General features: G+C 38.2%; 1 protein-coding gene across 3 annotated transcripts in view; it reads right to left on the bottom strand.

The window, feature by feature from the left end:
* palm2akap2 (PALM2 and AKAP2 fusion) overlaps positions 1-27920 on the bottom strand; it is a 109684-nt gene that overhangs the window by 67722 nt on the left and 14042 nt on the right. For 2 of the 3 annotated variants that reach the window (XM_084401451.1, XM_084401453.1), the window contains exons 3-4: positions 20886-20931; positions 4987-5067 (exon numbers count right to left, since the gene is read on the bottom strand). In XM_084401451.1, the coding sequence (XP_084257577.1) occupies positions 4987-5067; positions 20886-20931 (127 nt within the window). Of the gene's footprint in view, positions 1-4986; positions 5068-20885; positions 20932-21043; positions 21059-27920 lie in introns of those variants that run through there. The other variant, XM_084401452.1, reaches the window with a different exon arrangement.

Raw genomic sequence — 27920 nt, 5'->3', positions numbered from 1 at the left:
TTGGATACAACTTTTGTTTTTTCAATAGGAATTTTCAATAGGAAGAGGGCCATGTGACACATCAAACTTATTGGTAATGTCACAAGAAAAACAATGGTGTGCTTGGTTTCAACGTAACTGTTGTTTCTGACCACTTATAAAATGTGTTCAATCTGAACAAAATCTTTGGGGTCATCTGAAGGCAATTGTCTATGGTGTGAAGATACGAGATGTGCAGCACCTGAAACTACGGATAATGGATGCCTGTGCTGGCATTTCTCCTGCGGTGTTGCTATCAGTGTGTGAAGAGTGGGAGAACAGGGTTGCATTGACAATCCAACACAATGGGCAGCACATTGAACACATTTTATAAGTGGTCAGAAACTTGTAAATAACTCATGAACGAATAAAGTTACGTTGAAACCAAGCACACCATTGTTTTTCTTGTGACATTACCAATAAGTTTGATGTGTCACATGGCCCTCTTCCTATTGAAAAAACAAAAGTTGTATCCAAGATGGCCGACTTCTAAATGGCCACCATGGTCACCACCCATCTTGAGGAGTTTGCCCCCTCACATATACTAATGTGCCACAAACAGGACTTTAATATCACCAACCATTCCCATGTTATTACAGTGTATCCATATAAATGGCCCACCCTGTATAACAGGAACCGTTCCTTACCGTTCTTAGAACCGTTCGGCCCGATGGTGGAAAAGAGGCTATAGTGACAATAGAGTTCTGCAGAAATGAGTCCTAACACCTGGAAACGAGCATTTTTGGACTTCCGTTTCCATCGTCCCAAAGTCAGAGGTTTTTTGGGTTAAATGACTAAAACACAAGCTCAAGATATTTTCACATTTTATTTTGTTTGACATAATTCATCAGTACTACCCCACTCCTGATGTTTTAAAAGCTTTTACGTGTCTCTAAGTTAATAAGTAATTATTTTTACAATAGAAATGAATCATTCAAAACTGTACTTAAGCGAGACAATGGCATTCGTCTAGAGCTGCTGTACTGTCAAAACAATCTTTGTTGTATTAATTTCCTATTATCACTGTAAAGCTGCTTTTAAACAATCAAACAATAAATGAAGTTGACTTGAATTGTCTTGACTGCACTAAAATGTGCATCAAAGATGGCAACACACCCAACACTAGAAGAGTAACATAATCTAATTAATGAGTCCAAGTGAGGTGCAAGTTCATCCATCAATTCATAATTAACCAGTATTTTTGAACTGCCCTGCTGAAAAAGAAACAGCTTTGACAAAAAGCTGACAAAGTCTGACAAAGGGGTTTGGATGGGCTTGGGAGACCTTTGGTTGAAGCCTTTGGAGTAGACAGCAACACTCATTTATAGAATGTCAATCCGTAACACACCGTAAACCGTATTTAGCACTACAAACAGCACTGCTGCTGGGTGACTGTAGCCTAAATATACCAGCTGAATCTAAAACAGGATTTTAGTTCATGCTTTAGTCAGCTCATTATTGTGTGGACTGTGGTTTACCAAAAGAAAACTCTTTTTATGTGCATTGTTTGACGTTTAAGTTCAGAATATAAATGTCCTGTGTTGCCACATTCTTATGTAAACTTGAATACATTTAAAACCTGTCCAACATGCGCAGCTGTTAAGGAAGTAACCAGCTGTGGTTGAACTGACTCTATGTGAGCGATGAGGTCTCTCAGGACCTCTTTCGCCTCGTCATCACCTCCAGGAAGGTCAACCGCAGGAACTCAGGAACGCTCAGGACTGTTTCACAAGCTGCTGAAGGCATGCGGTCTTAGATTTCAAGTCTACCCACATGTTCTGATTCAAAGACTCAAGGCAGCGCTTCTAAAGTAGTGTTCAAATCATTGTGCTTAAACACTAATTTTTTTAATTAAGATTTTCATAACTTGACAATCGCATTATATTCTTAAAGGTTTGCTTGTGGAAAACTGTATTATGTTTTATAACATGGCTTTCTGGGATAATTGATTGTGATTGGCCAATTGGGGCATTCTGCCATCAAATATATAAAGAATATATAAACTGTATAATATGCATGTATGTATATATAATAACTGTATAATAATTATGTCGTTTAATAAGCGTGATAATGTATGGTCAGCCGGTCATTATAAACCTTTTCTGGAAGAAACAAAGCCTGATCCTTCCTGACCAACCAGTGGGAATTCTTTGGCTGGTAGAATGTGTACTATATTGTTGCTGTAGGACGGAAAATCTAAATTTTTCATCTTTTACAACAAATAAGGGTCAAACTTCAAAAGATTGGTATACGCTTGCCAAACTGTAAAAATAATCTTATATTGTCAGTTTATGCCGATAATGTTATAATCATGATTGGCAGGCAAAGTGACATACAGGTTTTTGTTAAGTTTACTTAACTTTTAAAGGTTTATCTTCTGCGAGTGTAAACTGGAGTAAAAGTGAAACATTATTATTAGGTAAATGCACAGGTGGGAAACCAGATCCTCCTGAAGGTTTAGGTTGGGGGAAATTAGGTTTTAAATACTTAGGAGTGTATCTTGGCGAAGATTGGGATTGGGAAAAATTGGGAAGGAGTCATTGAAAACGTTAAAGGTTGCCTGGATAAAAGGAGATGTTTAATTCCAAAGATGTCATACAGAGGGTGTATTTTAATTATAAATACTTAGTTGCTTCTTCATTACGGCACAGGTTTGCATGTATTGATCTTCCCTCAACTGTACGGTTAACTGTACGGAAAATGTAATAGTATATTATATTAGTATATATAGTAAATAGTCAGTTGTGATTTGCTTTCGCAGCACAGAAAACAGCATCTTCTCGACATGACGAACAACAAGAACCAAACTCAGTCTCAGCTACAATTACAGTGTTTTTTGAACGTCAAAGTAGACGTCGTTTGCAGAACGCCAATGAAGACCACAGGCTGGCATTATGCAAATTTCCTACAAACCTAAATAGGTTAGAGCAGGAAGACTGGGATAACTGATGACTAGTTTCAGGCAGTTCAAAATCCATTCTTTTTTTGGGAGACATTAACTTTATTTGATATGCACTTTAGCATAGTATGGGCATTTAAAAAAAGTCTTCTGTAAAGAGTTATAAGCCAGGAACCAACCAGCTATGAGGTAAATCACATCAACAAAAAAGTATTTGGACAAAAATGGTACAATGTCCTTAATTGAAAAGAACTACAATCCCATGAAAATTTGTGAACTAACTGAATAAAAAAAAAAAAAATATATATATAAAGCTATTCATTAAAGACATTAAAAAAGATTTGATCTATACAGTATATGAGGCCTGTTTTTAATCCATTACTCTATAATTATAGGGATCTTTACTTCTGGAACCCGACTGCACACCGTATTTAAAAAAAAAAAGAAGTAAATCATTATATATATTTTTAATGAATGTTTTGTTTAGTATCTGCACAGCACACATTCTTATGTCTTTATGTTTAGAATTTCTCATAGTATTTTAACCTTCTATGAGAAAATAAACTGAGAAACAAATCTTTCGGATGGCTCTCACAAAATCTCGATATTCATCACAGTCGTTGCAGCTGTACTTTCCGATGAGAACTTGCTTACACCCACTACTAAACAAACATCTCCCTTCCTGGATGTGCTTCTCTTTCTCAGTCAAGTCTTCACTTTGAATTCAGCTCTTTGAAAAAACATTCTCTTCCTTTTCATTTCATTTTCAAGATCACTCAGAATTTGCGCATGTGATTAGCTAGCTAATTGTCAGGGCTTGTTAGCTGTTGTGTTCTTCATGAAACATATTCACAATAAGCTATTACTGTTATCTTGTAGTCTTTATAAAAGTCTCACAGTTAGAGCATTATCAGATCTTTGTTTCTTTTCCCTCAGGTCCTTCTCTCCTGAGTCCTAGACAAAATCTCTTTCATGAGTGACTTTAAACTGAGGTTGATTTGTATAAACTAACCGCCATAAAATTCGGGTGATAACACTACAGAGCAATTCTCTGTAAATGAGGCAAACCTCTGGCTATCTGATAACACACTCAAGCGTTATAGAGTCAGACATGTTGGCCTGACTCAGACTCCAGCAGAGAGAACAAAAGAGAGAAATTACTTCTCTAAGATTTCAAACCCAAATTCCAGATCCTCCCCTTATATCCTTTAAGGATCATCTCAACTCGCAGTTCTTGGAAAATCTGTGCATTTTGTTGATGTTTTACAAAATTATGTTGAAGAATGTTCTGACCTCATCGTCCATCCAAACATGCAGTACCCTTCGCTCTCGGCCATTTTCTGATCACATGATATCATGACATTATCTTGTTGGATAAAAAACAGTATCCACCTCAATTGAGCACATGTTTATTATGCAGATGTTTAGAATTTATGCGAATCTCTGCGTTTCCATCCAGCGTTTTTTTATTATCCCAAAATGTGCATAAAAATGCACATGGATGGTGTTATGGTGGTACTGTGTCTTTTGCATTGTCTTCAGCTGAATCATTACCTAGCTAACAGCTAACGCTACTATCTACATTAATGATGCACACATAAAGATAGGGATACGATTAACCAGGCATCCGCAGCCGAATGCAAGAGAGCATGACAGCGTTTATTGTGTTTCGGATATTTTGCTCCAATTTCCCAGGAACTGACCATTTTGAACACATGGAAACGGTGCTACTGATTGACATTTGCATTTGTCTGCTGCAAGAGACACAATCTTATTGTCTTAAACTCTTATTCTGAGTCAAGCAGTTATGAGAAATGTGTTGTACTACCCAGAGATACAAAGATGCAAATGTTATGGCATCAGCAGAAGCTTCATTTATGCAAGTTTCAAGCACACTCAAATTCAGAAAACCACTTCAAACAAGCACATGAACCAAAGTCTTGATGTCAAATGGACTCGAGTGGACAAATGGTCCACAATGAAATGAACGTATAAGACAACTTTGTGAGATAGCAATGCATTGATTGTACTTAAACTTTTAGAGATGATATAAAGAGTTTTTTTTTTACCTTGAAATGTTGAAGTTGTAGAACAAGTTCATCGAGTTGTCTTCTTTTGTCCTCTATCTCGGCTTGTCTTTTCCGTTTTTCCTGAAAATATAATAGAAATGTTGTGTTAAACTACTGAGAGTAATGTCATTTAAAAGATTTTAAATCAGAAATAATACATTTTGTGTGACAATAAGAGTGAATAAATTTAGCTCATTAGTGCATGCAGTGAGTTTCAATCCATTTTAATGCATTAAAGTCCCCCTGTAGCCTTAAACCTCATCTTTGATCACCAAAATTACATATTTAAAAGTTTTTTCCGTAAATTTTTTTTGTTCATGCCTTAAAATATCTTGAATGTAACTCTACACCCTTGCCTCATTTAGTATACGCGGTTATACGAATATGCAAATGAGCCCCGCCTCCACTCACTCACTCAGCTCAGAGATCCACTCGTTGACGATCACACGTTGATCTGATTGGTTACAAGGTAGTTTGTGACGTCAGAAACACCAGAGATTTCAAAACGTGTTTTTGAGACATTTTAAAGCATAGGCATATTAAAAACACCATATAAACAACATTAAAAGTTTGATTTTCATAACAGGGGGATTTTAATAGAAGCTTGTTTGATAAGTATTTTTGCATCACATCAAGATAATCCCATCTAAAAGCATCTTCAGGGTTTCTTTTAGAAATAAAGTTTGTGATATTTGCTAAGGCAAGTTTTGAGCTATTCATAGCTAAATACTTCAGCAGCTGTTTCACTGTGAATGACAAATGATTAAAACAGGAAGTCATTTTCCTATAGTGAGTTGCAAAGGGACCAAAATAATTGTTAAGGTTGTTTAACATGGCAAGCTCCATGAAAGTTTGGTTGAAAACATGACTTATCACATCATAACCTGAACTCCACAAGTTTTTTACATTCCTCTCTGCAGGTTATCTACTTCTTATTCACTTTACATGAGCGTAGAGGAAAGCCGAGCCACATATGTAGGTTATTCAGGTTCTTGAGCGGGTTCAAATATCTTGGCTGGCTTCGACACCATTTCACGAGCACATTCCAGCGCAGAGCACTGCTGCAGGAAGTATGCGCTCTCCACAGAGGGAAAACTGATATGTTATCCAGATGTGAACAAATGTGCCTCTAAAAACGGACCCTTACATATCCGTCAGTGAATGATGCCACTGGATTTTACACGAAAGCTACTGGAAATGGCTTACAAGGATTTTCATGTCCTCTTTTAAAAGCTGAGTCTGCTAACTGAAACATAATCCCTGATTTTGACATGTTGAGAAGGAAAAAATAAGGGGAAAGACCTGATTACCTTCTACTGCAGAGTAATTGAATGGATTATGTGAAAGATTGCTAAAGTTTGCACTTATGTGACTTGCATTTCTGCAAAATAACCCATCAAATGGGTGATTTCATTTGTAGTGGTTGGTATTCATGTACACACACTATGACTTGAACTAATCATAAACTTCACATCTTATATGAAAACAATTTTTTTAGAACAACATATGTAATGTTAATATATTTTTATAATGTCTGTGTATATATGCTTTGTAGGCAGTGTTGGGTGTAATGCATTACTACGTAATTAATTACAATAATTTAATTACTGTTCTCATTGAAAAGTAAAGTAAGGGATTACTCTTATTTTTTCTGTAATTGAATTACAATTACTTCTAATGCAATTGCATTTAATACTGTAAACTATAGAACAATTTTATATAAAACAATAGTGGATATAACATCAAAATGTAATGTGTAATGTTAACATTTCTGTTTTTAATGTAACTTTCTCCCTATAAATACTTTGGTCAGTTCAAGAATAATTTATACAATTTTATATTATTTATTTGAAAGAATTAAAAGAGCTGTTTCATGTCTATCCTTTTATTGTTCAACTGGTCGAGGTAGTAATCTAATCACACTGTTGAAGATGTAATTAGTAGCTAGTAATGGTTGCACTTTATTTTACAGTCCAGTTCCCCATGTACATACTATGTACTTATTACAGTAATTATAACTCTGTAATAACTAGGTATTAACTCTGACCTTAACCTTAACCCATGTGGTTACCTTATTACCCAGTACTTTCTCAGGTAAATACATTGTAAGTACATGTAAGTAGAGTACCCTGCCCAACACTGTTTGTAGGATAGAGGGTTTGATTTCCAGGTAACACACAACTGAAAAAAATGATCAAATCAACACTCTTCAAAGTGTTGGCTAAATGAATACATTAAATGTGTAAATGTAGATACAAAACAGTGACAATAAACCTCAAAACAGATGCCAAGCTAATTTCTTGTTGATATTTCTATGACATTTTGAATATCGTGGTTGCGTCCTTTATAAACGCAGATGATTATTTAATGTGCATCACAACAACATAAACTCGGAATCTATGCAAGCAATTTCTCATGTGAGCGCAGGGCTGTAATTACACCGGCAGTGGGTTCGTCACCGGTTACATGCCCTACAGACTGGCACGGCATCTTACGCCCCTCTCATCTGGAGAGAATACTGAAGCCAGATCTATTTCACACCAAGAATGCTGACACATACCAGAGCTCAGAGTAACATACAGAAATAGGCCAGCAGCAAGAGACGCTCCTCGGACACGTAATCTGTGACCCAATCATCCTGAAATATCACTCATGTGGAGGCTAATTTCCAGACAGACCGTAGCATCTGTAAAGAATTCGGTATGTGAGTTGAGTATGAAAACAGGTAATAAAAATGCTCATTTGTGACGTTGAGCCTGTTGGGCTGGTGAGACCCAAACAATGAAGATTTGTTTCCCAGCTCAAATGGAAAACATCTGCATGGCATTACTGAAGCCACCCCCTCCATCCTGACGGATGGCATCAAGCCTCAAAGACCAAACACTCCGGGGCCTTTCTTGAGTTGATTAGCTTTTCTTTTGCTACAGACAAAATATAAGAGATTCCCAGAGACCCAAAGCTTAACAAAAACAACTGGAAATCACTATAGCTGAGTCCAAGTTCAGAGGGTGAAAATCTTGGCCATGTTCTCAAACACAGGCCACATTCCCGTTTGATAAATATAGCCCCCTCCTTGATTGTGTGCAACAAACTAGAGTTCAGTGACTGCGCCAGTGACTGGCGTGAATAATACAGCGTTTTTAATAATTTTTTGCTGATCCCTGTAAACAGGGATGATTTTGACAACGTGCTAGTGAGTTTATGGTTTATTCAAAAGTTATCAGAATTTTTGGAAATTTCATTATAACTTTGACCTTAAGGTGGCGCTGCCCCAAAACTTTTTGAGTACTGTCAGGGCATGGTGCTGAAGACACATTCCGAGTTTTGTAACGATACGCCAATGCGTTCGTAAAATATTGCATTTTTCATGCAAAATCTTTCAACAAAATTCAAGATGGCCAATGCCTAAAATGGCCGATATGGGGAAATTGGGTATCGTATGACTCAGCATGCTGCACCGAATCTGGGCAAAGTGTTCAGAAGTTATAAGCAAAAATATCCATTTTTCATATCTCCTCACCACTAGGTGGCACTTCACCGAAACTGTGCAGACAGACTCAGGTCATGGTTGTCATAACACACATCAAGTTTGGTCAGAATATGCTAAAGCCTCACATTCATGTTGGCGGGCATTTCATTGAATTCGTTCACGAGTTATTCGAGAACTGTATGACTAATCGACTTGAATTCCATGACTTTTTATCAGCAAGGTCTTAGGATGATCTGGTTCAAATTTTGTTTCTAGCCCTTACCGTTCAAAAGTTATTAGCATAAACGGGAGTACAAATTTGGATAGTTGGTGGCGCTAGAGGAATTGAGTTAGAGACTCCAAATTTGCTCTGTTGACAGCTCAGACTGTCCTCTATCTGTGTGCCAAATTTCATAACATCCTCGCAAGCGATTCTATGGGTTGCCATAGACTTACAGAGGGAAAGAAGAAGAAGAAGAAACGGAAGAATAAGAAGAATGCCAAAGGATACAATAGGTGCCTACTCACTTTCGGCGCTTGGCCCCTAATTAAATGCAAGTGCTTTAAATGTAATTACAATACACCAACATGTGCACTTTTAATAAGTAAAATGTATCAAATGGCTAAGTTATGATCACCTATAATATAAAGTGTGATCATGAAACATTTATTTGGAATCATTGGAATTAATATTAGGAATTTCACTGTTTTAGCTCTTTGAGAGAAACTTTACCATTGACTCGATGTAGAAAGTGTGTTAATTTATATGATAAATATAATAAATTACACTAATTTAAGCATGTCTATGAGTTAAGATTCTCTTAATTTGTGAAACATGAAAGTGCAATAATTTTGAAGAAATGTATCAATTTTCCAAATGACAACGACAACATTTCTGATCAGTAATTGCAGATATCATTTGGAACAAATGAATCGTGATTAAAAGTTTAACCATTATTTGAGCAGCATTACTTAATGTGACTAAAATATGACTAATGTTTTCATTGACAAAGTAAATTGGCCAAACTTTAAGTCAACTAAAATGAAAAGTAGTATTCAAAAAAAGAAAAAGATAAGGTTGATGAAATATGATAAAAGCTTAAACTATTTGACACTGACTCTGAAATTCTGCGTACCAACCAGGGGTGCGTTTCCCAAAAGCATCGTTGGCCAACTATGTTCACAAGTTCCGTCTTTATCAGCGTAGTTCAACGAGTCGGTGTTTCACAAAACCGTTCCAACGAACATTCGCAAACAGCATCGCAAAATTGTGTGTTTGGAATGAAAGCTGTGGTAGAAGCATAGTTTCTAGTTTGCATGACATGTGGACTTAATAAATCCTTATCTTGAGCCAAAGCAAGCTGACATTCAGTACAACCTTTTGTGTCTTTAATTTAGAAAACATAAAAATGTCATTTACATCTTTTAGTTTGTCAAGAGATTTAAAGCACCGTTTTTGAAGACTGCGCATATGTGTGAACGTGCTCGACTATGTAAGAACGAGCCTATGAATCTAGAAATAAAGCAAAATAACTGAGACAAATGAGAAATAGTTCTCAAATGCCATGTCCGTAATTTATATCAAAACATTTAGCGTTAATTCGAACTCAAACAGTTTCATTAAAAGAAGTGTAAGAATTTGAGAAATTAGAAAATGCCGGACAGTCTGGCTGAAGAGCGACCAGACCCTGAGAGAACAAAGGACCTCTCTGGAAATCAACATTTGAACTCCCCTTGTGCACTATCGAGACGAAAGTCTCACCTCCGAGTCCTTCTAATCTACATCTCTTTCCCTCACCCACCCTCTCCTTCCCCCCATGCGAAGATCACCAAAAACTCACCCAAGAATATATGGTTGAATGTGAATGATATAACATCGAGTATTATACATATTTAGTATCATTTGAAATGTCTCAGGGTGACTGGTACAAATATCTCATTTCCAAATAAGTAAAACCTAAGGTAATACGGTTTTTAAGAGTTTAGGGATAACTGGCACACAAAGGAAGGTGGTCTCCTGGCAAATGGTCTCCTACCCGCAAAAGGTGTAACCAATTCCCATTGTTAGTACATGTTTCCATGTGAAAGAGGTTCTGTTTATATATTGGAATGTAGCAAAGGGTTCGGGCCTTTCTGTACCTCAGATTAGCCCTTGAGGCGAGTGAGACTCTCAGCTTCATTTATAATGTTGGGTTCGCATCTCTTCTGTCTGGGACAAAATTCCAGAGCATTTGAAGTTTTGTATCGATTATCTTTGAATTGATTATGAAATTGGCATGATACATTTACCTGACATTATAAATTGTTACATTTGATTATTCTAACTGACTTTGACATTATTTTCATTAAAGAGTTAAAAAAGAATAGTCAAACATTCACTCACATTTAATGATGCACAGATAACATTAAAACCTTTTCATTTATGGAGTCAGATGAAATAACGAGAAAATACAAATTTAAATGTATTGCATTTAATAAAAAAATACTTTGCCTCGAGAAAAGACCTTCTGCGCTGGTCGGTTGCCGGACTTTGGGCTGATCGAGCGCGAGCTTTACAGAAGTTATTACTCCACCACATGTATAACATCATTAACCAACGTGGTTGAGCGACTAATTTGCGACAGTATGGTTTCGGGAAACAAAGCTACTAGCTTAGTGTCGTGACTAGCTAGTTGATTTCTTCAACGATGCATCGCACTACGGTAGTGAAGCAGCGAGTTACGTCGTTGTTCGGGAAACACACCTGGCGACTTCTTTCAAAAACATTCCCAGAACACTTTGTATTTGGTTGAGCAAACAGACAGTACTGCAACTTGCAAGTAAACTAATTACTGCTTTACTTGTAGTTGCTTCTGCATATTAAGCTGGGAAATATGATTTGAATGCATTTTAAGGTAATGCATTTTAAAGATGATTTATTTTAGGGTAATGATTTTTACTAGATGCTTCCACTTGAAAATAAATTGTTATTTGCGAACACGTACTGTCATACAAGTACGCCTACTTGCTCACTACCAGAGAAGTACACACTGGAGAAGTATGCCAGATGGGATGTAGCCATGAACTAGAAGCTGATGGACACGACTTGAAAACTTTCCCTGAGGTCAAGAAACGGTCCATTTCCTCTATTGTGTGTGACCAATGACCCGAGCCGCCACAGTGTCTGTCTCTGTTGACTCCTACAACTGACGCCTCCAATGCAGGCAATGCTGACATTTCTGATCGAAATGCTCTATAACAGAGACAAACTAATTGTGTAAGCTATATCACTTGTATTCTATGTGTCGCTTTTCTACCAAAAATGTCTTTACTGATGATGGCTCTTTATCAAGAGTCAAGCGCTTGTCCCAGAGGACAGACAAATATAGATTGGACATCATTTTCCCAGAAAGCACTTTGGGAAAGGAAGTCTTCAAGAAGTTCTTTGTGCTATTGGTTTCGGCAGTTATTATGAAACTCATTTGAAGTGATGGAGTGATGACACTTCATAAGGAATACCACAATAATATTTGTAAGTTATGTCACCTTTTTTCCCCTCATTAATAGTAGGATTATGAAGATCTCAGGATTATGAAGATATTTTAGTATTCACTTTCAAACAGTGCATGTGTCGTTCAACATGTATTTCTCATCTCTTCATTTTCGTATGATCTGCTTCAATTCCATTAGGTTTAGAGGTGGACCTTCATGCTTATACTTTATTTCTGAAAATCTCATGTTTCTGAACGAATCACATTGTACAAATTCACATGAAATTGCTACCACGTAAAATAGTGACTTTTTTCATGAGTTTGGATGAGTCTGTAGACTTGGCAAATGAAAATCTGTTAAAAACTGGAAATGCTTTATTGAATCTCTCTTTCTTCTGGAAGCATTTCCAAAAAACCTTCATTCGCTATGTTGTTATTTCCAGGGATGCACCTGAGCCAAGTTTTTGTACCTTTTATCAGCATCCAAATCAGTCAAAAGGCACTTTATACTAGTGTATATGCAACATCCTGAAATTATGATCTTAAAGAGTAAAGTTACGATTCATCAATGACTCAAATTCATCATTAACTTTTAAGGCATTAGATAGATCATACAGTCTTAAAAAGTATAATACTGCTAATAACATTCTTTAACTGACCTTATTAACATGCTTTGCATCTCTTGCATGTCAATTAAACCACAAGTCACTGCGTTTAATCAACATGTATACCAAAACTAAATAATTTCAGCCAAACACATGTAATGGATGCTTAAGGCAGTGGTGATTTCTTGCAAAATTCCCTGACATCAATATGAAGGTCTGCAGTCCATTATTTAAATTAGACAGAAATGTGTGTGTTTTTAATCTAGACAAACCTGATCTGCATTAATAAAGCATTCTGAGGACAAAATCTTACACAACACACTGGATGCCTCACATTAAGGATAACATTTGTGGTAAACATTAACTGATAATGAAATATACAATAATGAAGTTCAAAGTGTTACAAAAAACAGTATTGATCTATAACCAATACTAAAATGAGAAAAGTAAAATCACTCAACAACATCAATTAAACAGTTTAAAGATGCGGTCACATTAGCAAAATGTCAGCGAAATTTTGCAGGCAAAAAGGTCCATATATTGTGTATTGTGTAGTGATGTATGAAGCACAGCTTCTGTTAGACAACACAACACATGTCTACTAACTCTCATAGTGATAGTAGAGTATTAGTAGACTGGTAGGGTTTTGGTTAGTAGAATAAGTTGACATGTAGTTGCAAAAAATGTATGTTGAGGAGTTAGCAGATATTAAGCAGACTGTCTTCTAATACTCTAATAAGAGTTTGTTCACATGTAGTTGCAAAGTTACTTATAGTTAGTAGAGTGTTCAAAAGGGTCCATCAAAATAAAGTGTTACTGCTAATCTTAAAAATAAATAAATAAATGCAATTGTAAAGATATAAGAAGTTCCTGAATTCTGTCTAGTCTGAATCGATACTTTTGTTATTATGTTCACTTTGTGTATCTTTTTAAACAGGACGTTGTGATTGGCTCAGATCAGTGAATATTGGTGGCACTCACACTTATGTCGGCCTCTTGTATCATAGTGAAATTTACATGTGTAACAGAAAATGACAGTTTCAAATTCAACTGTGTGGAAGAACTCCCAGCTTGTCGACAAAATAGCACAATTTAGTTGTGAATTACGTAAAAATGCAACAAGTGTCCACAAGTGTGTGACTTTCTCACTCACGCCCCCATGCTGCAGATGAATAGCCTGTGGCTTCAGTTCAGGGGCACAACTTTCACAGCTCTCTCTCTTTCTCTCTCTCGCTTTCTCCCACCCTCTCTTCATTTCTAGATTTTGTTTGGCAATGATGTAAACTGGAATAAGCAACAATTTTGAAGGTCATTTTTCTAAGAAAGAACAATTAAAATTCCGACAGAAATACTAGTGGTGCATAAATCTAAAAAAAATATTTTATTGATTTATGATTTTGAAGTCGAGAGTCTGACTTAAATTTAGAAACCTCAGAATCGCACACACCTAGGTTAAAGCTCCAACAATGTTTTTGACTAGGTCAAGAGAACATATGAAAAAAAATAAATAAGAGAAATTGATAGAGAAGAGATTTCTGGGACAAATATGAAGACGGTAATGTGAACTGAACAGAACAGATGGTTCGGAACAGTTAAAGTTCAGTGGCGATTTCTGCTCTTGCAAAAGGTCACACATAGCAGTAAACATGACTGCATAAATTACAGTAAACTTTGCAACATAACTCCCTTCTTTCTACGTTCCCCTCCTGTTTATCCCTGAAAACATCCTGTGAAAGTGAGAAAAAAAATCATAAAACCATAATATAATTACATCATGTGTGGAAAGCTACACTCAAGTACTAGATGAGGAACATATGCCAAGGACTCTATCAAGGTGGCAAAGAACCAGATGAAACCAGGTTTCATTTCATTAGTGCAAACCACATACTGCAAATTGTCTAAAGTGAATTACGAATACAGTGTCCACATTATAAACATATTTAAAGAGAAACATACACTCTGATATGAGTGCATAGCTGTTCTCATGTGCTCACGAGCTATTTTAGATCTCTGTGTTTTCTCCAATGTCTGCAGAGCTACGCCCTGCTGTTGGAACATCCAGTACGGACTGCGTTATGATGGACTCTTTCACTTCTAAGTGAACTTTGTCATTTCTTGTCACAATAATTTGAACCCTCTTCAAATACTATATGTGTGCGATTGTTTTTTGACATAGCAACATTGGCCCAAACAACCGCATGAGTTTGGTCTTTTTCTTCGCCCAATCTTGTTTCGGAAAATTATTATTTTTGCAATTACTTTTGATGATGCTTATGGCACAGAAATTACAAACATCACCTTTAAAAGTCATGACAGACAAACTCTGAATATTAATATTTAATGCATGTACTTGTCAATGGAGGGAAACTGAAGGGTGGTTACTTCAGCCTTGCTAATTGGATCATGTAACAGCAGCAGATGATGACCGGTCACATTATTTTCATATTCTGGTCAAGCAAAAATGTTCGACATTTGTGATTGAATGTAAGTGGCATGACTTGCATTCCAAGGTTTGACCCCTACAGCTGCTAGCTGTTTTGAGAACAGGATAGGGTACTGGTTAAAAGATCTGTGGGGGCCACCAACAGTTTGGAGCTTCAAATCCCACATGGGGAGATCTAGTCAGCACTGTGCCCTTGATTGACACACTTAACCTCAGGTTGTTACTTTTAACTAGTGTTTACTGTAAGTTGCTTTGCTTCCGCTAAGTATTTATCAAGCGTGTTGTCATTAACAAAAACTATTACAGAGATGAAAATACAGTGAGGAAGCTGATGATTTTGGTGTAAGTGAACACTTTTTACACATTTTAGAATAGTTGAGCGCTATTCATACTAAAAATCACAGAAATACAGAGATATGAAACATTTGAATTATCTGGCACTGATATCTGTGCTAGTTAGCGAAAGGCCTTAGTTACAGCACAGTTAATTCCCAATACTTGTTTCGGAAATGCAGCTGAGCCGCCACACCCGAGAGCTCTGGGGATCCAAACCCACCTGAGGATCACCCAACCTCCCTGAAATATGTGAACCCTGAGCCAAATCATCACAGACAGCTGCTGCTAAATGTAACCTGCTAGTAATGGATGCCTGCACTATGCTAACAACATAAGGTCTGGGCTTTATAGCCACTGGAATTGGCCAAGGACTGCCCACTTAGTCAGGAAGATGCCTTCTGACTGACATGTAAAGTGACCAATCATAGGTTTCTTTCTCAGTGTCATGTTCAGGGGCGTGTAAAAGTTGATGCAATTACAAACTATATCTATACTTTTATGTTTACCTGAATATGCCGCAGATATTCCCTTCTCAGTAAAGTTCTTCACCTGATTTTCCATTATAGATGTGAGAGGACACACAATTAATAAAATGGGATCACTTGGGAATCAGTTTTTGGAATCCCAAGGGTTTGCCTAGCTCACAAAATAATACTTTTCCCATTTCCCATTGGTAAACATGCGAAAACATCTCTTTTAAATTCAACTAAGTGCCTCAAACAAAACGCTTCATGTCTTGAAGTTTCTATGCCATGAACTTCACAAACCATTTTTTTTAAATCTGAAGCGTTCATTTTTGCAGTATCAGAACTTGTAAACACGGCTTAAGTTTCCTGGCGGACCATTAAAAATGTCCTGGAAAACCTGTAGGAGTCAGCCAATCGGATTATTCAGCCCATTCACACCAAGAGCCATAACTATAAAGATACTGTAACGATAACAATATTAGCATCCAAGCCAACACACAATATCGCTCTGTTTACTATAACCACGCGCTCCAGTTTTGTCGCCTGCTGCTTTAAATGCTCAAGCTCTTTAAAGCAGGATGGATTCTGATTGGCTGTCAATGTTTTCATCGTTCATCAGCTGCCGTTATTGTTGAAGTTGTTGTCTGGACTCAGCTATTCGTTTATATTTAGAATGATTTTTAGAACTATATCTTTAGCATTATCGTTATAGTTATCATCCATGGTGTGAACGGGCTTTAAGACTTTTACCTTAGTGAAAGAGTTTTAGTTTTGTGTGTCATATGCATCAGATGATCAGTGAACAGAGTGTGGGCGGTTGTGTCTAACGTCTGAGGCTCAGACTAGTGCTACGCTAGCAAGAGCACAGTGTAAATGAGGCCTATAGCAAAGGTCTAGACCTGAGCTTGACCAAATGAATCTGTGTAAACAAGTCACAACTGCTCAGGGAGGGTCATTTAAGTCAAGAGGGAAGTCTGTCCGCGTGCAATCTCCTCCGCCCAGTGTACCGCAATTAGCAAACCGCTAACCCATTTCTCATTTGAACTAGCGACATTCCCTCACTTGTTGGACTGAAAAGAAAAGCCACAGATTTGGACCCAAAGACTGTTCTGTGCAGCAGCAGCAGCCTGTGGTTTGAGGCAATAGACCAGAAACATAGCAAGCTAGCAAACAGTCAGTATGGGAGTGATTCACTTACTGTACAAGGAATTGTCAGGCAAAATTACCCCAAAATCAGTTCTTCTACTGTATATCTTAATGGTAGCCTATGTTTATTGAAAAGTAAAGTGGTATTCAAGCGGTTTGTCAGTCATGCAGTCAGTTTGTGGTTAGCATTGTTGACGCAGGGAGTCTATATACACCACTCACAGAAACCGATATTTATAATGCACTCCCAGCAAAACAGCATGATAGAAAATAGTGATGAAGCTATAAATGTTCTGTGCAACAAGTCAGCATATGATTTGAATAAAACAACCATTAAACTCCAATACATTTCAGTAATCTACTTGAGGTATAGCATTTAGTTGAGCTCATTTCAAAAACACAACTGCTTGGCCAACATCGAGCAGCCCACAGACTTAAAATATGTGGTTGGGGTAACACAGATGTTGGATGAATATGGAGTGAAACTAGAAACCCTAAATTGAAAATCCCCGGGCATAGTCCTGTGGTGCTTTCCTTCTTGAGGGCAAGTCCAAATTAAAAGCTTTCTAACGAGAGCAGCCTACATAGAGGACTGACCATTATAAGATCTTTGAACACCAAACTAGTTTCAGTCACAATACCAGACGTCTGTTTTGATAATAAAATTGCACGTGCAATTCACATTTTCATTGCTTTTAAGGAAACTCGCTAATAAAAAATAGAATGGTTGCGGCAAACATTTTAAATGGATGTTAAATTTATATAACGCTTTTCTCTGCACTCAAAGCACTTCACATTTGGAAGAGGGAAATCTCCTCAACCACCACCAATGTGCAGCACCACCTGATGATGATGTGACGGCAGCCATATTGCGCCAGAACGCCCACCACACACCAGCTTATTGGTGGAGAGGAGACAGAGTGAAGCCAATCAGTATATGGGGATGATTAGGAGGTCATGATGGACAGAGGCCAAGGGGCAAATTTGGCCAGGATGCTGGGGTTACACCCCTACTCGGTGCTTTTTTGACAGTATAGTGTCCCCATCACTTTACTGGGGTGTTAGGAACCACACAGACCACAGGGTGAGCCGTACCCCCTGATGGCCTCACTAACACCTCTTCCAGCAGCAACCTGGTTTTCCCAGGAGTCTCCCATCCAGGTACTAACCAGGCTCAACCCTGCTTAGCTTCAGTGGGCAACCAGTCTTGGGCTACAGGGTGATAGCTGCTCTTTGATAAATAACTTTGTTTGTGAACATTAAAAACTATGTTCTATATACAGCATGTGTGTGCACTATGAATGTAATCCTTGCATACTACATCAGCCATGTTGTCATTGTCATGTGACCTACTCCTACCCTATGTCCTCATGGGGTAGTAAAGTGTCCAATGGATGTGTATTTCATAATCTCTGTTATTCAAATACTATGCATTCTGGCACAATACTCTTTTGACATACCGCTTTTCACATATATAGTTGGAAAGTATGCATATTCAGACCAAATTCCAGAATGGTGTTGGAGAAACTCTTAAGATGGCTCTCCAGGAGCAGGATTTGACACTCCTACCCTAATCCTGACTATTAGACGTAAGTGCATAATCAGTGCATAACTATGGAGGTTTTCTATTATTTTTTAAGTAATTGGATGATTGTCTTCATGGTGACTTATTGGCTCAAGCCAAACGTCATCGACAGAGCAGTCGTGGCCTAACGGTTAAAGAATCAGACTGTTAACCCGAAGGTTGCGGATTTGATTATCAAAACCAGCAGGAAATTACTGAAGTGCCCTTGAGCAAGGCTCCTAACCCCCAATCGTTCCCCGGGCGGCACAGTGAATGGCTGCCCACTGCTCAGGGAGTGTGTGTCCTCGGTTTGCAGTGTGTGTGTTCACTACTCACTACTCCTGATGTGTGTGTGCACTAACTTGGATGGACAAATTCCGAGTATAGGTTATCATGGGTTGGCCTTCACATGCCACTACTTTCAACATGAGCCAGTACACAACAACAGAAAACATCCTGAAAACTATCTAGTAACACTGTCAACCACCCTGAAGTCCCCAGAGCAACATGAGAAACCCCTGAGAACACCTTAGCAATCTCATCACAATGTCTTGGCAATCACCCACTACATTCTAGCACTGTGGCGTGACTTCCGCACTGGCAACCACCACTCGTTACATCTATTACAAATCTCACCAAATGAGAATAAACTGCTTAAAACACAATGGGTCAAAGATGGCTGATTTGAACCATTTGACTTAAGTTGTTAAGCTACCAGACAACAGTAATAGTACTGCGTGGGACTTTGAGGGCTTTCCATAGAGCTACCGTCAAAACAGACAGCGCAATAAAGTTTCACCACCTCATTAATGTCAGTCTTTTTCCCTAGTATTAAAAAAGGGGAAACCCACATGCTGTTTCAGCCTGTGCTGGTCAGATATCTGTCAAAGAGCTTCTGTAATTTTTTTTATGTATGAAATGCTTCGTCTGACTGACTGTTTGGGAATAGATTACTAGAAGGGAATTACTTGGTGTGACTTGACGCACTACCTGAATCAACTTAACTGTGAAATGTTACAACTGCAAACACAAAGCACACCAAATACCAGGTTTGTGAGAAGCAAAAGGTCTTTGCCATGTGTGCTCAAGCATTTGAATACATTTGCAGTTTCAGGCTGACATCGTAATAATGCTGCAAGACTGATTCACAACGCCATTACTACTATGTACATTAACTTAGCACCAAAAACAGATGTCAAGAAAATGATGTGTATATTATGTTTACAACTATCAGATGCGATAAAAGCACTGAATTCTTGCTAAAATGCGGGAAAATTGTCACGTAATTACTTTAATTTGAGCTACTCGAGGGTAACAGCCATTCTGCCAAACAAACTCTCAATGCAAAAGCAATTAAGTAGACACTATTTAGATTATCTCCATTTGTATCGAGAACCAGTCATCCGTCAATGCTTGAGATGCAGCCAGACACTGTATAACTTTAATTATTTATATTTCTAAGCGAGGCAGCATTACCACAGGCCCTCTATCTCAACACTTCACCTTTCATTTAGCAAACCTCATCCAAAAGGCATTAGCCTGCAGCAGTTCTTGCTGCCAAGAATCAATTTTCATTGTTAGACTTGACAGACTTTTAATTAGTGGTGTTTCTTAAGGCAAGCATCATTATATTGCTAATAAATGATAGTGATTTGAAAGAGGAGAGGTGTACTATTACTTTTACAAATAAAAACAGGCAAAAGCTCCATAGACTTTTATTGAAGGAAGGCCATATCTAGAGACCATATCTAATCAACCACATTGAACACCTCAGCAACCACTCAGTACACCCTAGCAACCAATCAGAATGGCCTAGCATTGTTGCAGAAAGTTTTGGATAGACTCAAAGAAAAACTTCTTCAGAAAAAAACTGTGTTTCTCATGAACGGAGTCCAATAACAGTTTATTAGGACAGTTCCAAGTGTATACTAACACATGCTGGTCCTACAGACTATTTTTGCAGTGTGTATTCTATGGAATCACAAAGATGTAAGCAATGTAGCCAAAATAGTTTTCCATCTGTTGCTCACTTCTAGTCTACGCAGAGGGGTTGACCCTGGTGCCAAATTTAGTCTCTATTTTAGCCACATTTCAAATTCTTGCCCTCTGGGTCATATAGGGCGATTCGTCAATAGTAAATCTTCTCTTAATGAGAACACACTTGTGACAAACACACATTAACAATGGCAAAGTAACAGCACCAAAACCATCAGGTCTATGAGCTTCTATAATGCATTCGTTTGGGACTGATTTCAAACAAACTAGTTCTCTAGTACTGAAATGCTTTTATAGCGAAGAGGAGCACAGTTATGCGCGTCAACAATGTATGTTAGTGTCAAAAAAGAAAAAAAAAAGAAGATTTTGGTGAGACTGTAAGAACAAAGCAACACAGAACTTACCGCCAGGGCTTGGAGCCTTTCCTTATGAAGTTCAGCTTCAGCCATCCTGGAAAAACAAAGGCAGAATTCTCAGTAACCGTGAGATTGGTAATCCCAAGTGTGTTTGTGTGTGTGGGGCGTGGGTGAGCAGGTTAACAGACACAGACACACACACACACACACACACACTCTCTGCCCTGGTCCTCTGAGCCAGTGAAAGACACAGTGTACTGAGGGAAAGATCTTCTCATTCACTGGCCATGTGTCTGCCAGACTGCCTCTCTCTCTCTCACTCTCTCTCCTCCTACATCCCTCCCTCTCCGTCACTGGCCGGGTTATAGACAGATGACAGGGTCTTGAACCCGCCCCCTGCGTTTAGAAGAGAGCTACAGGCGAGCATGCAGAGAGATGTCACTGAGGGTTGGACAATACTGTCACACCTAACTGTGACTGCTGTGTGTGTGTGTGTGTGTGTGTGTGTGTGTGTGTGTGCATGCGTGTCTGCGTGTGTGTGTGTGTGTGTGCCTGCCTGCTGGGATGGAAAATAAAGGTGTGCCTTACACTGGGGACATGAGAGGCTGCAAGCTTAGAGGAAATCTGCTCCATGTTTGAAATTCAAAAACATGCATCTGCCAATTCTTTGCTATTGTTTCATAACATCTGACGAGTTAAAGGAATAGCTCACCCATAAAAGAATATCTATCTATCTATCTATCTATCTATCTATCTATCTATCTATCTATCTATCTATCTATCTATCTATCTATCTATCTATCTATCTATCTATCTATCTATCTATCTATCTATCTATCTATCTATCTATCTATCTATCTATCTATCTATCTATCTATCTATCTATCTATCTATCTATCCATCATGCCCTGTCAGTGTGGGGTCATTACTCATCAAAAACTGATTCAAATATTCCGAAGTAATTTCTTGCATAAGTTAAAATGTCTCAATATTTTGCAGTTATTGCATGAAAGTTAAAAATGCCTATGGGTGCTTTATAATGCATTCGTAAATGAGTTATTAATCATTAGTAAACATTTAACAAGGAAAAAGTTAATGTAAAGTGTCACCACGATTTGTTCACTGTTGCAGATCTATCTATCTATCTATCTATCTATCTATCTATCTATCTATCTATCTATCTATCTATCTATCTATCTATCTATCTATCTATCTATCTATCTATCTATCTATCTATCTATCTATCTATCTATCTATCTATCTATCTATCTATCTATCTATCTATCTATCTATCTATCTATCTATCTATCTATCTGTCTGTCTGTCTGTCTGTAAAATGATTCACCTTGCTCTTCAGACCGTGACCAAATCTGAGCATAAAAACATCTGCAGAAGTTGCTGACTCTAATCATGTCTACTATCTCTGCAAAAGTCTGTACTAAACATCTTTAGTTCTAATTTATTTCTCCAGTGAAGCCAAAGTGTGCAGTAGGGAATGGGAACATGGGGGTCCAACTGCTTTCCCTCATCTACCCTCACATTCAGGATACAAAAACTCCTTATATGGAGAACAGGCCGAGCTAACAGAGTCTGGAGTGTTCTGCAAGAAGAAAACTCAAGGGAATTGTAAAAAATCTCAGTGAATGAAATTTTAACTAAATGCAATGACTCTTCAGTGTTTGTACAGTACAAGTACTGCTGCTATACAGTATATAAGACGAATCAGCTGTTATAAACAACTGTTTCCTGAGCTGAAGGAAATAAATGCAAAGATGCAAGTACAAGCTGTATTACAACAGTCACTGATGTAGACTGACCATAGAAATAAAACACATGTCTTATAATCCATTTAATGTTGTTTATCTCAGATGCCTTGTGAATTTTGTGCTAGTGGAATTAATTGCACTTTGCTCCAAATGTTATCAGTGCAATGCACAGAAAGACTTTGCAAACCGGTATCTGTATGTAAAGTATAATATTGAGTTTTCTTATCTGTCAGGCAGTAAATAGTAGTTATCTTCATAGGTGAAATTCAACATGATGTCTCAGTCATTCATACAGAATCAAAACCTACAGCAGCAGTGAACATCAGTAGATGGAGGAAATTCCTGGAAGTTCACGTAACTGCTGGAAATAGGCTTAAAGCCACAAAACACACGGCGCTCACAGACGGTAGACTTCAGAAGCGGTGAAACTCATCCAGCTCTAGAGGTTCAGGATAAATCATTCAACAGAGGTCTGTGAAACATTCGGGCCAGTCTGTTTACTGTAGCACTCTGTGTTACAAGTCTACACTTCATTCTTTCAAACTAAGCATCTGACTGTCAGTTTAATTCAGACTTCAGTTCCAAACCGCTTAATGTTGGCCTCTCTTTAACCTAAGAAGTTACTTTCCTGCACCTGGACTTTTCATTGTCGACGATGATACGCTAGACAACATTTGAGAGAGAATTAATAGCAATCTCAAAAGTACTATATATTCTTCAGAGCACTAGTTCTCAGGCTTTCTCACCCCCGCCGCACGCTTTACTTTTCCATTTCCAACCAGCGGCTGCAACGTCATCATTCGGCATAACAGACAAAAGCAACATTGTTTCTCTGGCACAGTGACCTCATCCCATGAGCCAGCGAGGCACAGTAATGCCTTCCAGATGTGCGGCGGTCCAAACGCTGGGAATCCAAGAGTAGTAAACACGCAGCAAAATTACTTTCAAATTACTTTTAAAGTGAAACACACTATTAGTGGGCTGCCTTGCTTTATTCTAGCACTTATTGATAACAAAAGCAATATTTAGATAGATAGACAGACAGACAGACAGACAGACAGACAGACAGATAGACAGACAGATAGACAGATAGACAGATAGACAGATAGACAGATAGATAGACAGATAGATAGATAGATAGATAGACAGACAGACAGACAGACAGACAGACAGACAGACAGACAGACAGACGATAGATAGATAGATAGATAGATAGATAGATAGATAGATAGATAGATAGATAGATAGATAGATAGATAGATAGATAGGTAGAGAGATAGATTTTTGGTATTTAGTTACTTTGTGCAACAGTGAACAAATAGTAGTAACACTTTACATTAACTTTTTCCTTTGTTAAATGTTTACTAATGATTAATAACTCATTTACGAATGCATTATAAAGCATTCATAGGCATTTCTAACAACTTTCATGCAATAACTGCAAAATATTGAGACATTTTTAACTTATGCAAGAAATTACTTCGGAATATTTGAATCAGTTTTTGATGAGTAATGACCCCACACTGACAGGGCATGAAGAAATGTATGAGACCTTTCTATTGTTCAAAAAGTAATTATAGGCATCTAAGCTGTAGAACTAGTAGTTTCTCCACATGTCTTCTAGTGGCACTCAAACATACTCAAACGAGCCTCTCAGAGAGCTCACTAACAGCACTTCATTAGTGCTGAGCTCGCATTGGCATTTGGCGCAAATTACCTTCTTGAGCCACAAGTAAGTGACAAATTGGTAACTGTCTCTCAAGGGCACTGATGTAAGAGTTGCCCAAAGGCCAGTGTCCGATCCGGCTTTAGCAAAAGGGCCTTTGTTCTACATTAGGTTGAGCTAAAATTTAGACCGCAAATTTCCAAAGACACTTGTGCATATAACCTTTGTTTCCTTAAAATGTTAAATTAGTTGATTGTAAAGTGTGGCTGACAATGGTGTTTAACTATTTCCCCACCAATGACGAAAATTTCTGGCTTTCCGTGTTTTCACTGTTATACGGTAGAGGGCGCTATTACGCATCTTCTGAAAAAGCACTGAATTTCCTGATCAAAACACATGCGAAGAAGATGCAGAAACAAGCCATATGTAAGCAGATGCACATCAATATTAAACAGCATATACATCAAAACTGCCTAATGTTACTGAATGAAATGTCGATCCAGGACGAGCTACGGGACTGTGACGTTTTGGAGGCGTTGATGGACTCAGTCTACTCCATCTGTGTTTTGATCATCGATCTGAATCCGATCTGGATGTAGTCTTTGACAAAAACATGAAGGTAGAATAAAACTGTTCCTCATACAAAATATGTAGACTAGCTATCAATTATAGAACTAGCTGACTCTACAGAGCACGTTTTACACTGAATATGAGAACCAGTTCACTTTTGTTGTATGGAAAAGAGCAGCCTGGACATTCTGCTTATGGGTTTGGAGTGACACGAAGGTGAGTCTATTTGTTCATTTAAGGAATGTATTTACATTTTTGTATTATTGTAATGGATCCACTGGAGGCAAGCTTATTGAGAACCCAAGTGCAGTTTATTACAAACAAGATCAAACATGAAACAAAAACATGGCGTGGCATGAAAACTCAAAAATGAAGACAGGAACAGGAACATAGACTTACAACCAGAGATCTACATGAAAAAATACTTGACAAAGACACATGACAAACATGAGGGCTTAAATACACAGAATAATTACAAGACAAGGAACACCTGTGAACAATGATCAGACAATTAACCAATGACAAGACACATGGCAGGATCACATGACAAACAGGGAATCACATGACAAGACACAGAAACATGACAATGACACGAAACGTGACCAAGACGAGAGCAAATAGCGACAATTATGTAAACTTAATTAACTCTGACAATATTTATTCATTTTGATTAATAATTATATTACTTTTTAAACCTACAATCATTTACCGTACTTGTAAAATGTATGTACTTTATTTGCAGTATATTGGTTTGGAAGTTGCATAAGTCAAGACTGCAGTTGTCACTGATTTAGGGGTGATTATGATTACCATTCGTTAACAGTGATTGAAAACACAGTCATCATCCACAGTGATCACATATGAGTCATGATTTGTTTAGTTTGTGGTTCAGTATGTAATTGTTTTTCTGTCATGAATCATAAATCAAGCCACCGCTTTTCCATGCGTATTCCAGAAAAGTAAAAAAAAAATTGGAATACAAGTGTAACACAATACGAGTGTGTTTCAAATCTTTTAAGGAAATAGCTTTTCATTCTTTCTTTTTGTGTGTGTGTGTAAAGGTGTTTAATATAAGCAACAATCACACGTGGCTGTTTTCCAAGAGGATGGTAAGCAAACAGTTTAGCTTTGTTGGAATGGTGTTAATGGGAGAGAGTAGTTTCTCCAAAACTTTAGCAAGCAACTCATTCAACTCTGGTCTGTCTCCTGTAATGATAACGGTGGCCTGCTGTTTTCTGTGTTTATGGCTGCAGTTGTTCTGGAGATTGTCACATCTCTTGGTCTGGCTTCTTTTGAACAGTTTAAATAGTGTGCTGTCAGTTGGGATTATAATACTTAACTCTCAGTGAATTAACATTTTAACTTTATAATTTCATTGTATAGCAGATATTTTAACATTCCTTGATTTTTTTGGAGGTCTCAATTTATATTTTTGTAGTCTGCTGCTTTAGACTTGTGGTGCCATCAACCAGTCAGTGTTGTCATACTGTCATTTTCCAGTACCTCCCAAAGAGATCTATAATCAGACTCGTCTATATCTACAACTCATCTCAATGGAACACTGTGTACGATGGAAGTCAATGGAGAGAGATGCGTGTTGCGTGCAGTTACGTCATGATAATGTCATTTACGAGCCGGCTCAGGTGACTGGTTACAAAAACAATTCAAAATTGAGCAAAGATGGCAGCATCTAGGTTGTATAATTGTATTATTTTCATTTCAAACAATACATGTGTTGTTTAATCATTTAAAACCTAATACATTGCTTGTAGACTACTGTGAACCACTTGAAAAGTGCGCTTTGCTGTTTTTCTTTTAAATAAATGCCACTTAAAGGTGCAGTAAGCGATTCATGAGAAACCCTGTTGACATCTGAAACAGACTCCTCCCTTCATTGCTCCGCCCCCAAAATGCACGAACACAATGCAAGAGTGGATGTCTCCTCATCATAGCTGAAGCGAAGCAAAATAATGCTTCATGAAAAATAAAGCGTAGATGATGAACGAATGACAAAGAAGAACAAAAAATGAACATTCAGTACAAAAGAGTTTATGCAAGCAAGTGTCCGGTATTAGTGGCTATAGCTCCATACAAACAATGACACTCAAAACCAATATTACTCGCGCATGGAGCAGAAAAAACGCAACCTCCACATCCGTTTTCAGGCCTTCCCACTCAGGTCTCTCCAGTGCTGGAAAGCTTTTCTAATTTTGTCTCGGGTTCTAAAGCTCTTGCCTGATCATAACCATATTCCCCTGACCTTTTCTCTTTTGTAATGTCTCTCGGCCATCTCTCTTTCTACAGTCTCTCTTCACTCTCTCCTCCCCCATCATGAGTGGACACGCCCCCTACTGCTGATTGGCTCACTCTCTCTGCTCCCCCAGCATGAGTGAACACACCCCCTACTGCTGATTGGTTCACTCTCTCTGCTCCCTTCATGTTTAGACACACCTCCTACTGCTGATTGGCTCACTCTCTCTCTGCCCCCATCATGTTTGGACAAACCCCCTACTGCTGATTGGCTCACTCTCTCTGCTCCCCCATCATGAGTGGACACGCCCCCTACTGCTGATTGGCTCAGACTCTCTGCTCCCTCAGCATGAGTGAACACACCTCCTACTGCTGATTGGCTCACTCTCTCTCTGCCCCCATCATGTTTGGACAAACCCCCTACTGCTGATTGGCTCACTCTCTCTGCTCCCCCATCATGAGTGGACACGCCCCCTACTGCTGATTGGCTCAGACTCTCTGCTCCCTCAGCATGAGTAAACACACCCCCTACTGCTGATTGGCTCACTCTCTCTCCGCCGCCATCATGTTTGGACACGCCCCCTACTGCTGATTGGCTACAAGTGTGTCGTGCTGCTCGGTCTGATCCACTTTCTCAGAAATCGCTTAATGCACCTTCAAGTTTAATCTAATAATGACATTCATTGGGCTGCTATATCAGGTAATATAACTTGAACACCAACTTGGAAACACAACTGCTATATGTCACATATATCATTATAAATAAGATTAATGTGGTGTTTAGCTCTGAGGATTTGCCCGTGGTGTTTATCCTACAGGCCGCCAGTTGCT

This window comes from Rutilus rutilus (genome assembly GCF_951802725.1).
Source record: "Rutilus rutilus genome assembly, chromosome: 25".
In the NCBI taxonomy this organism is placed as follows: Eukaryota; Metazoa; Chordata; class Actinopteri; order Cypriniformes; family Leuciscidae; genus Rutilus; species Rutilus rutilus.
The sequence above is the reverse complement of the archived record's forward strand: the minus strand, read 5'-3'. Positions and strand labels throughout refer to the sequence as shown.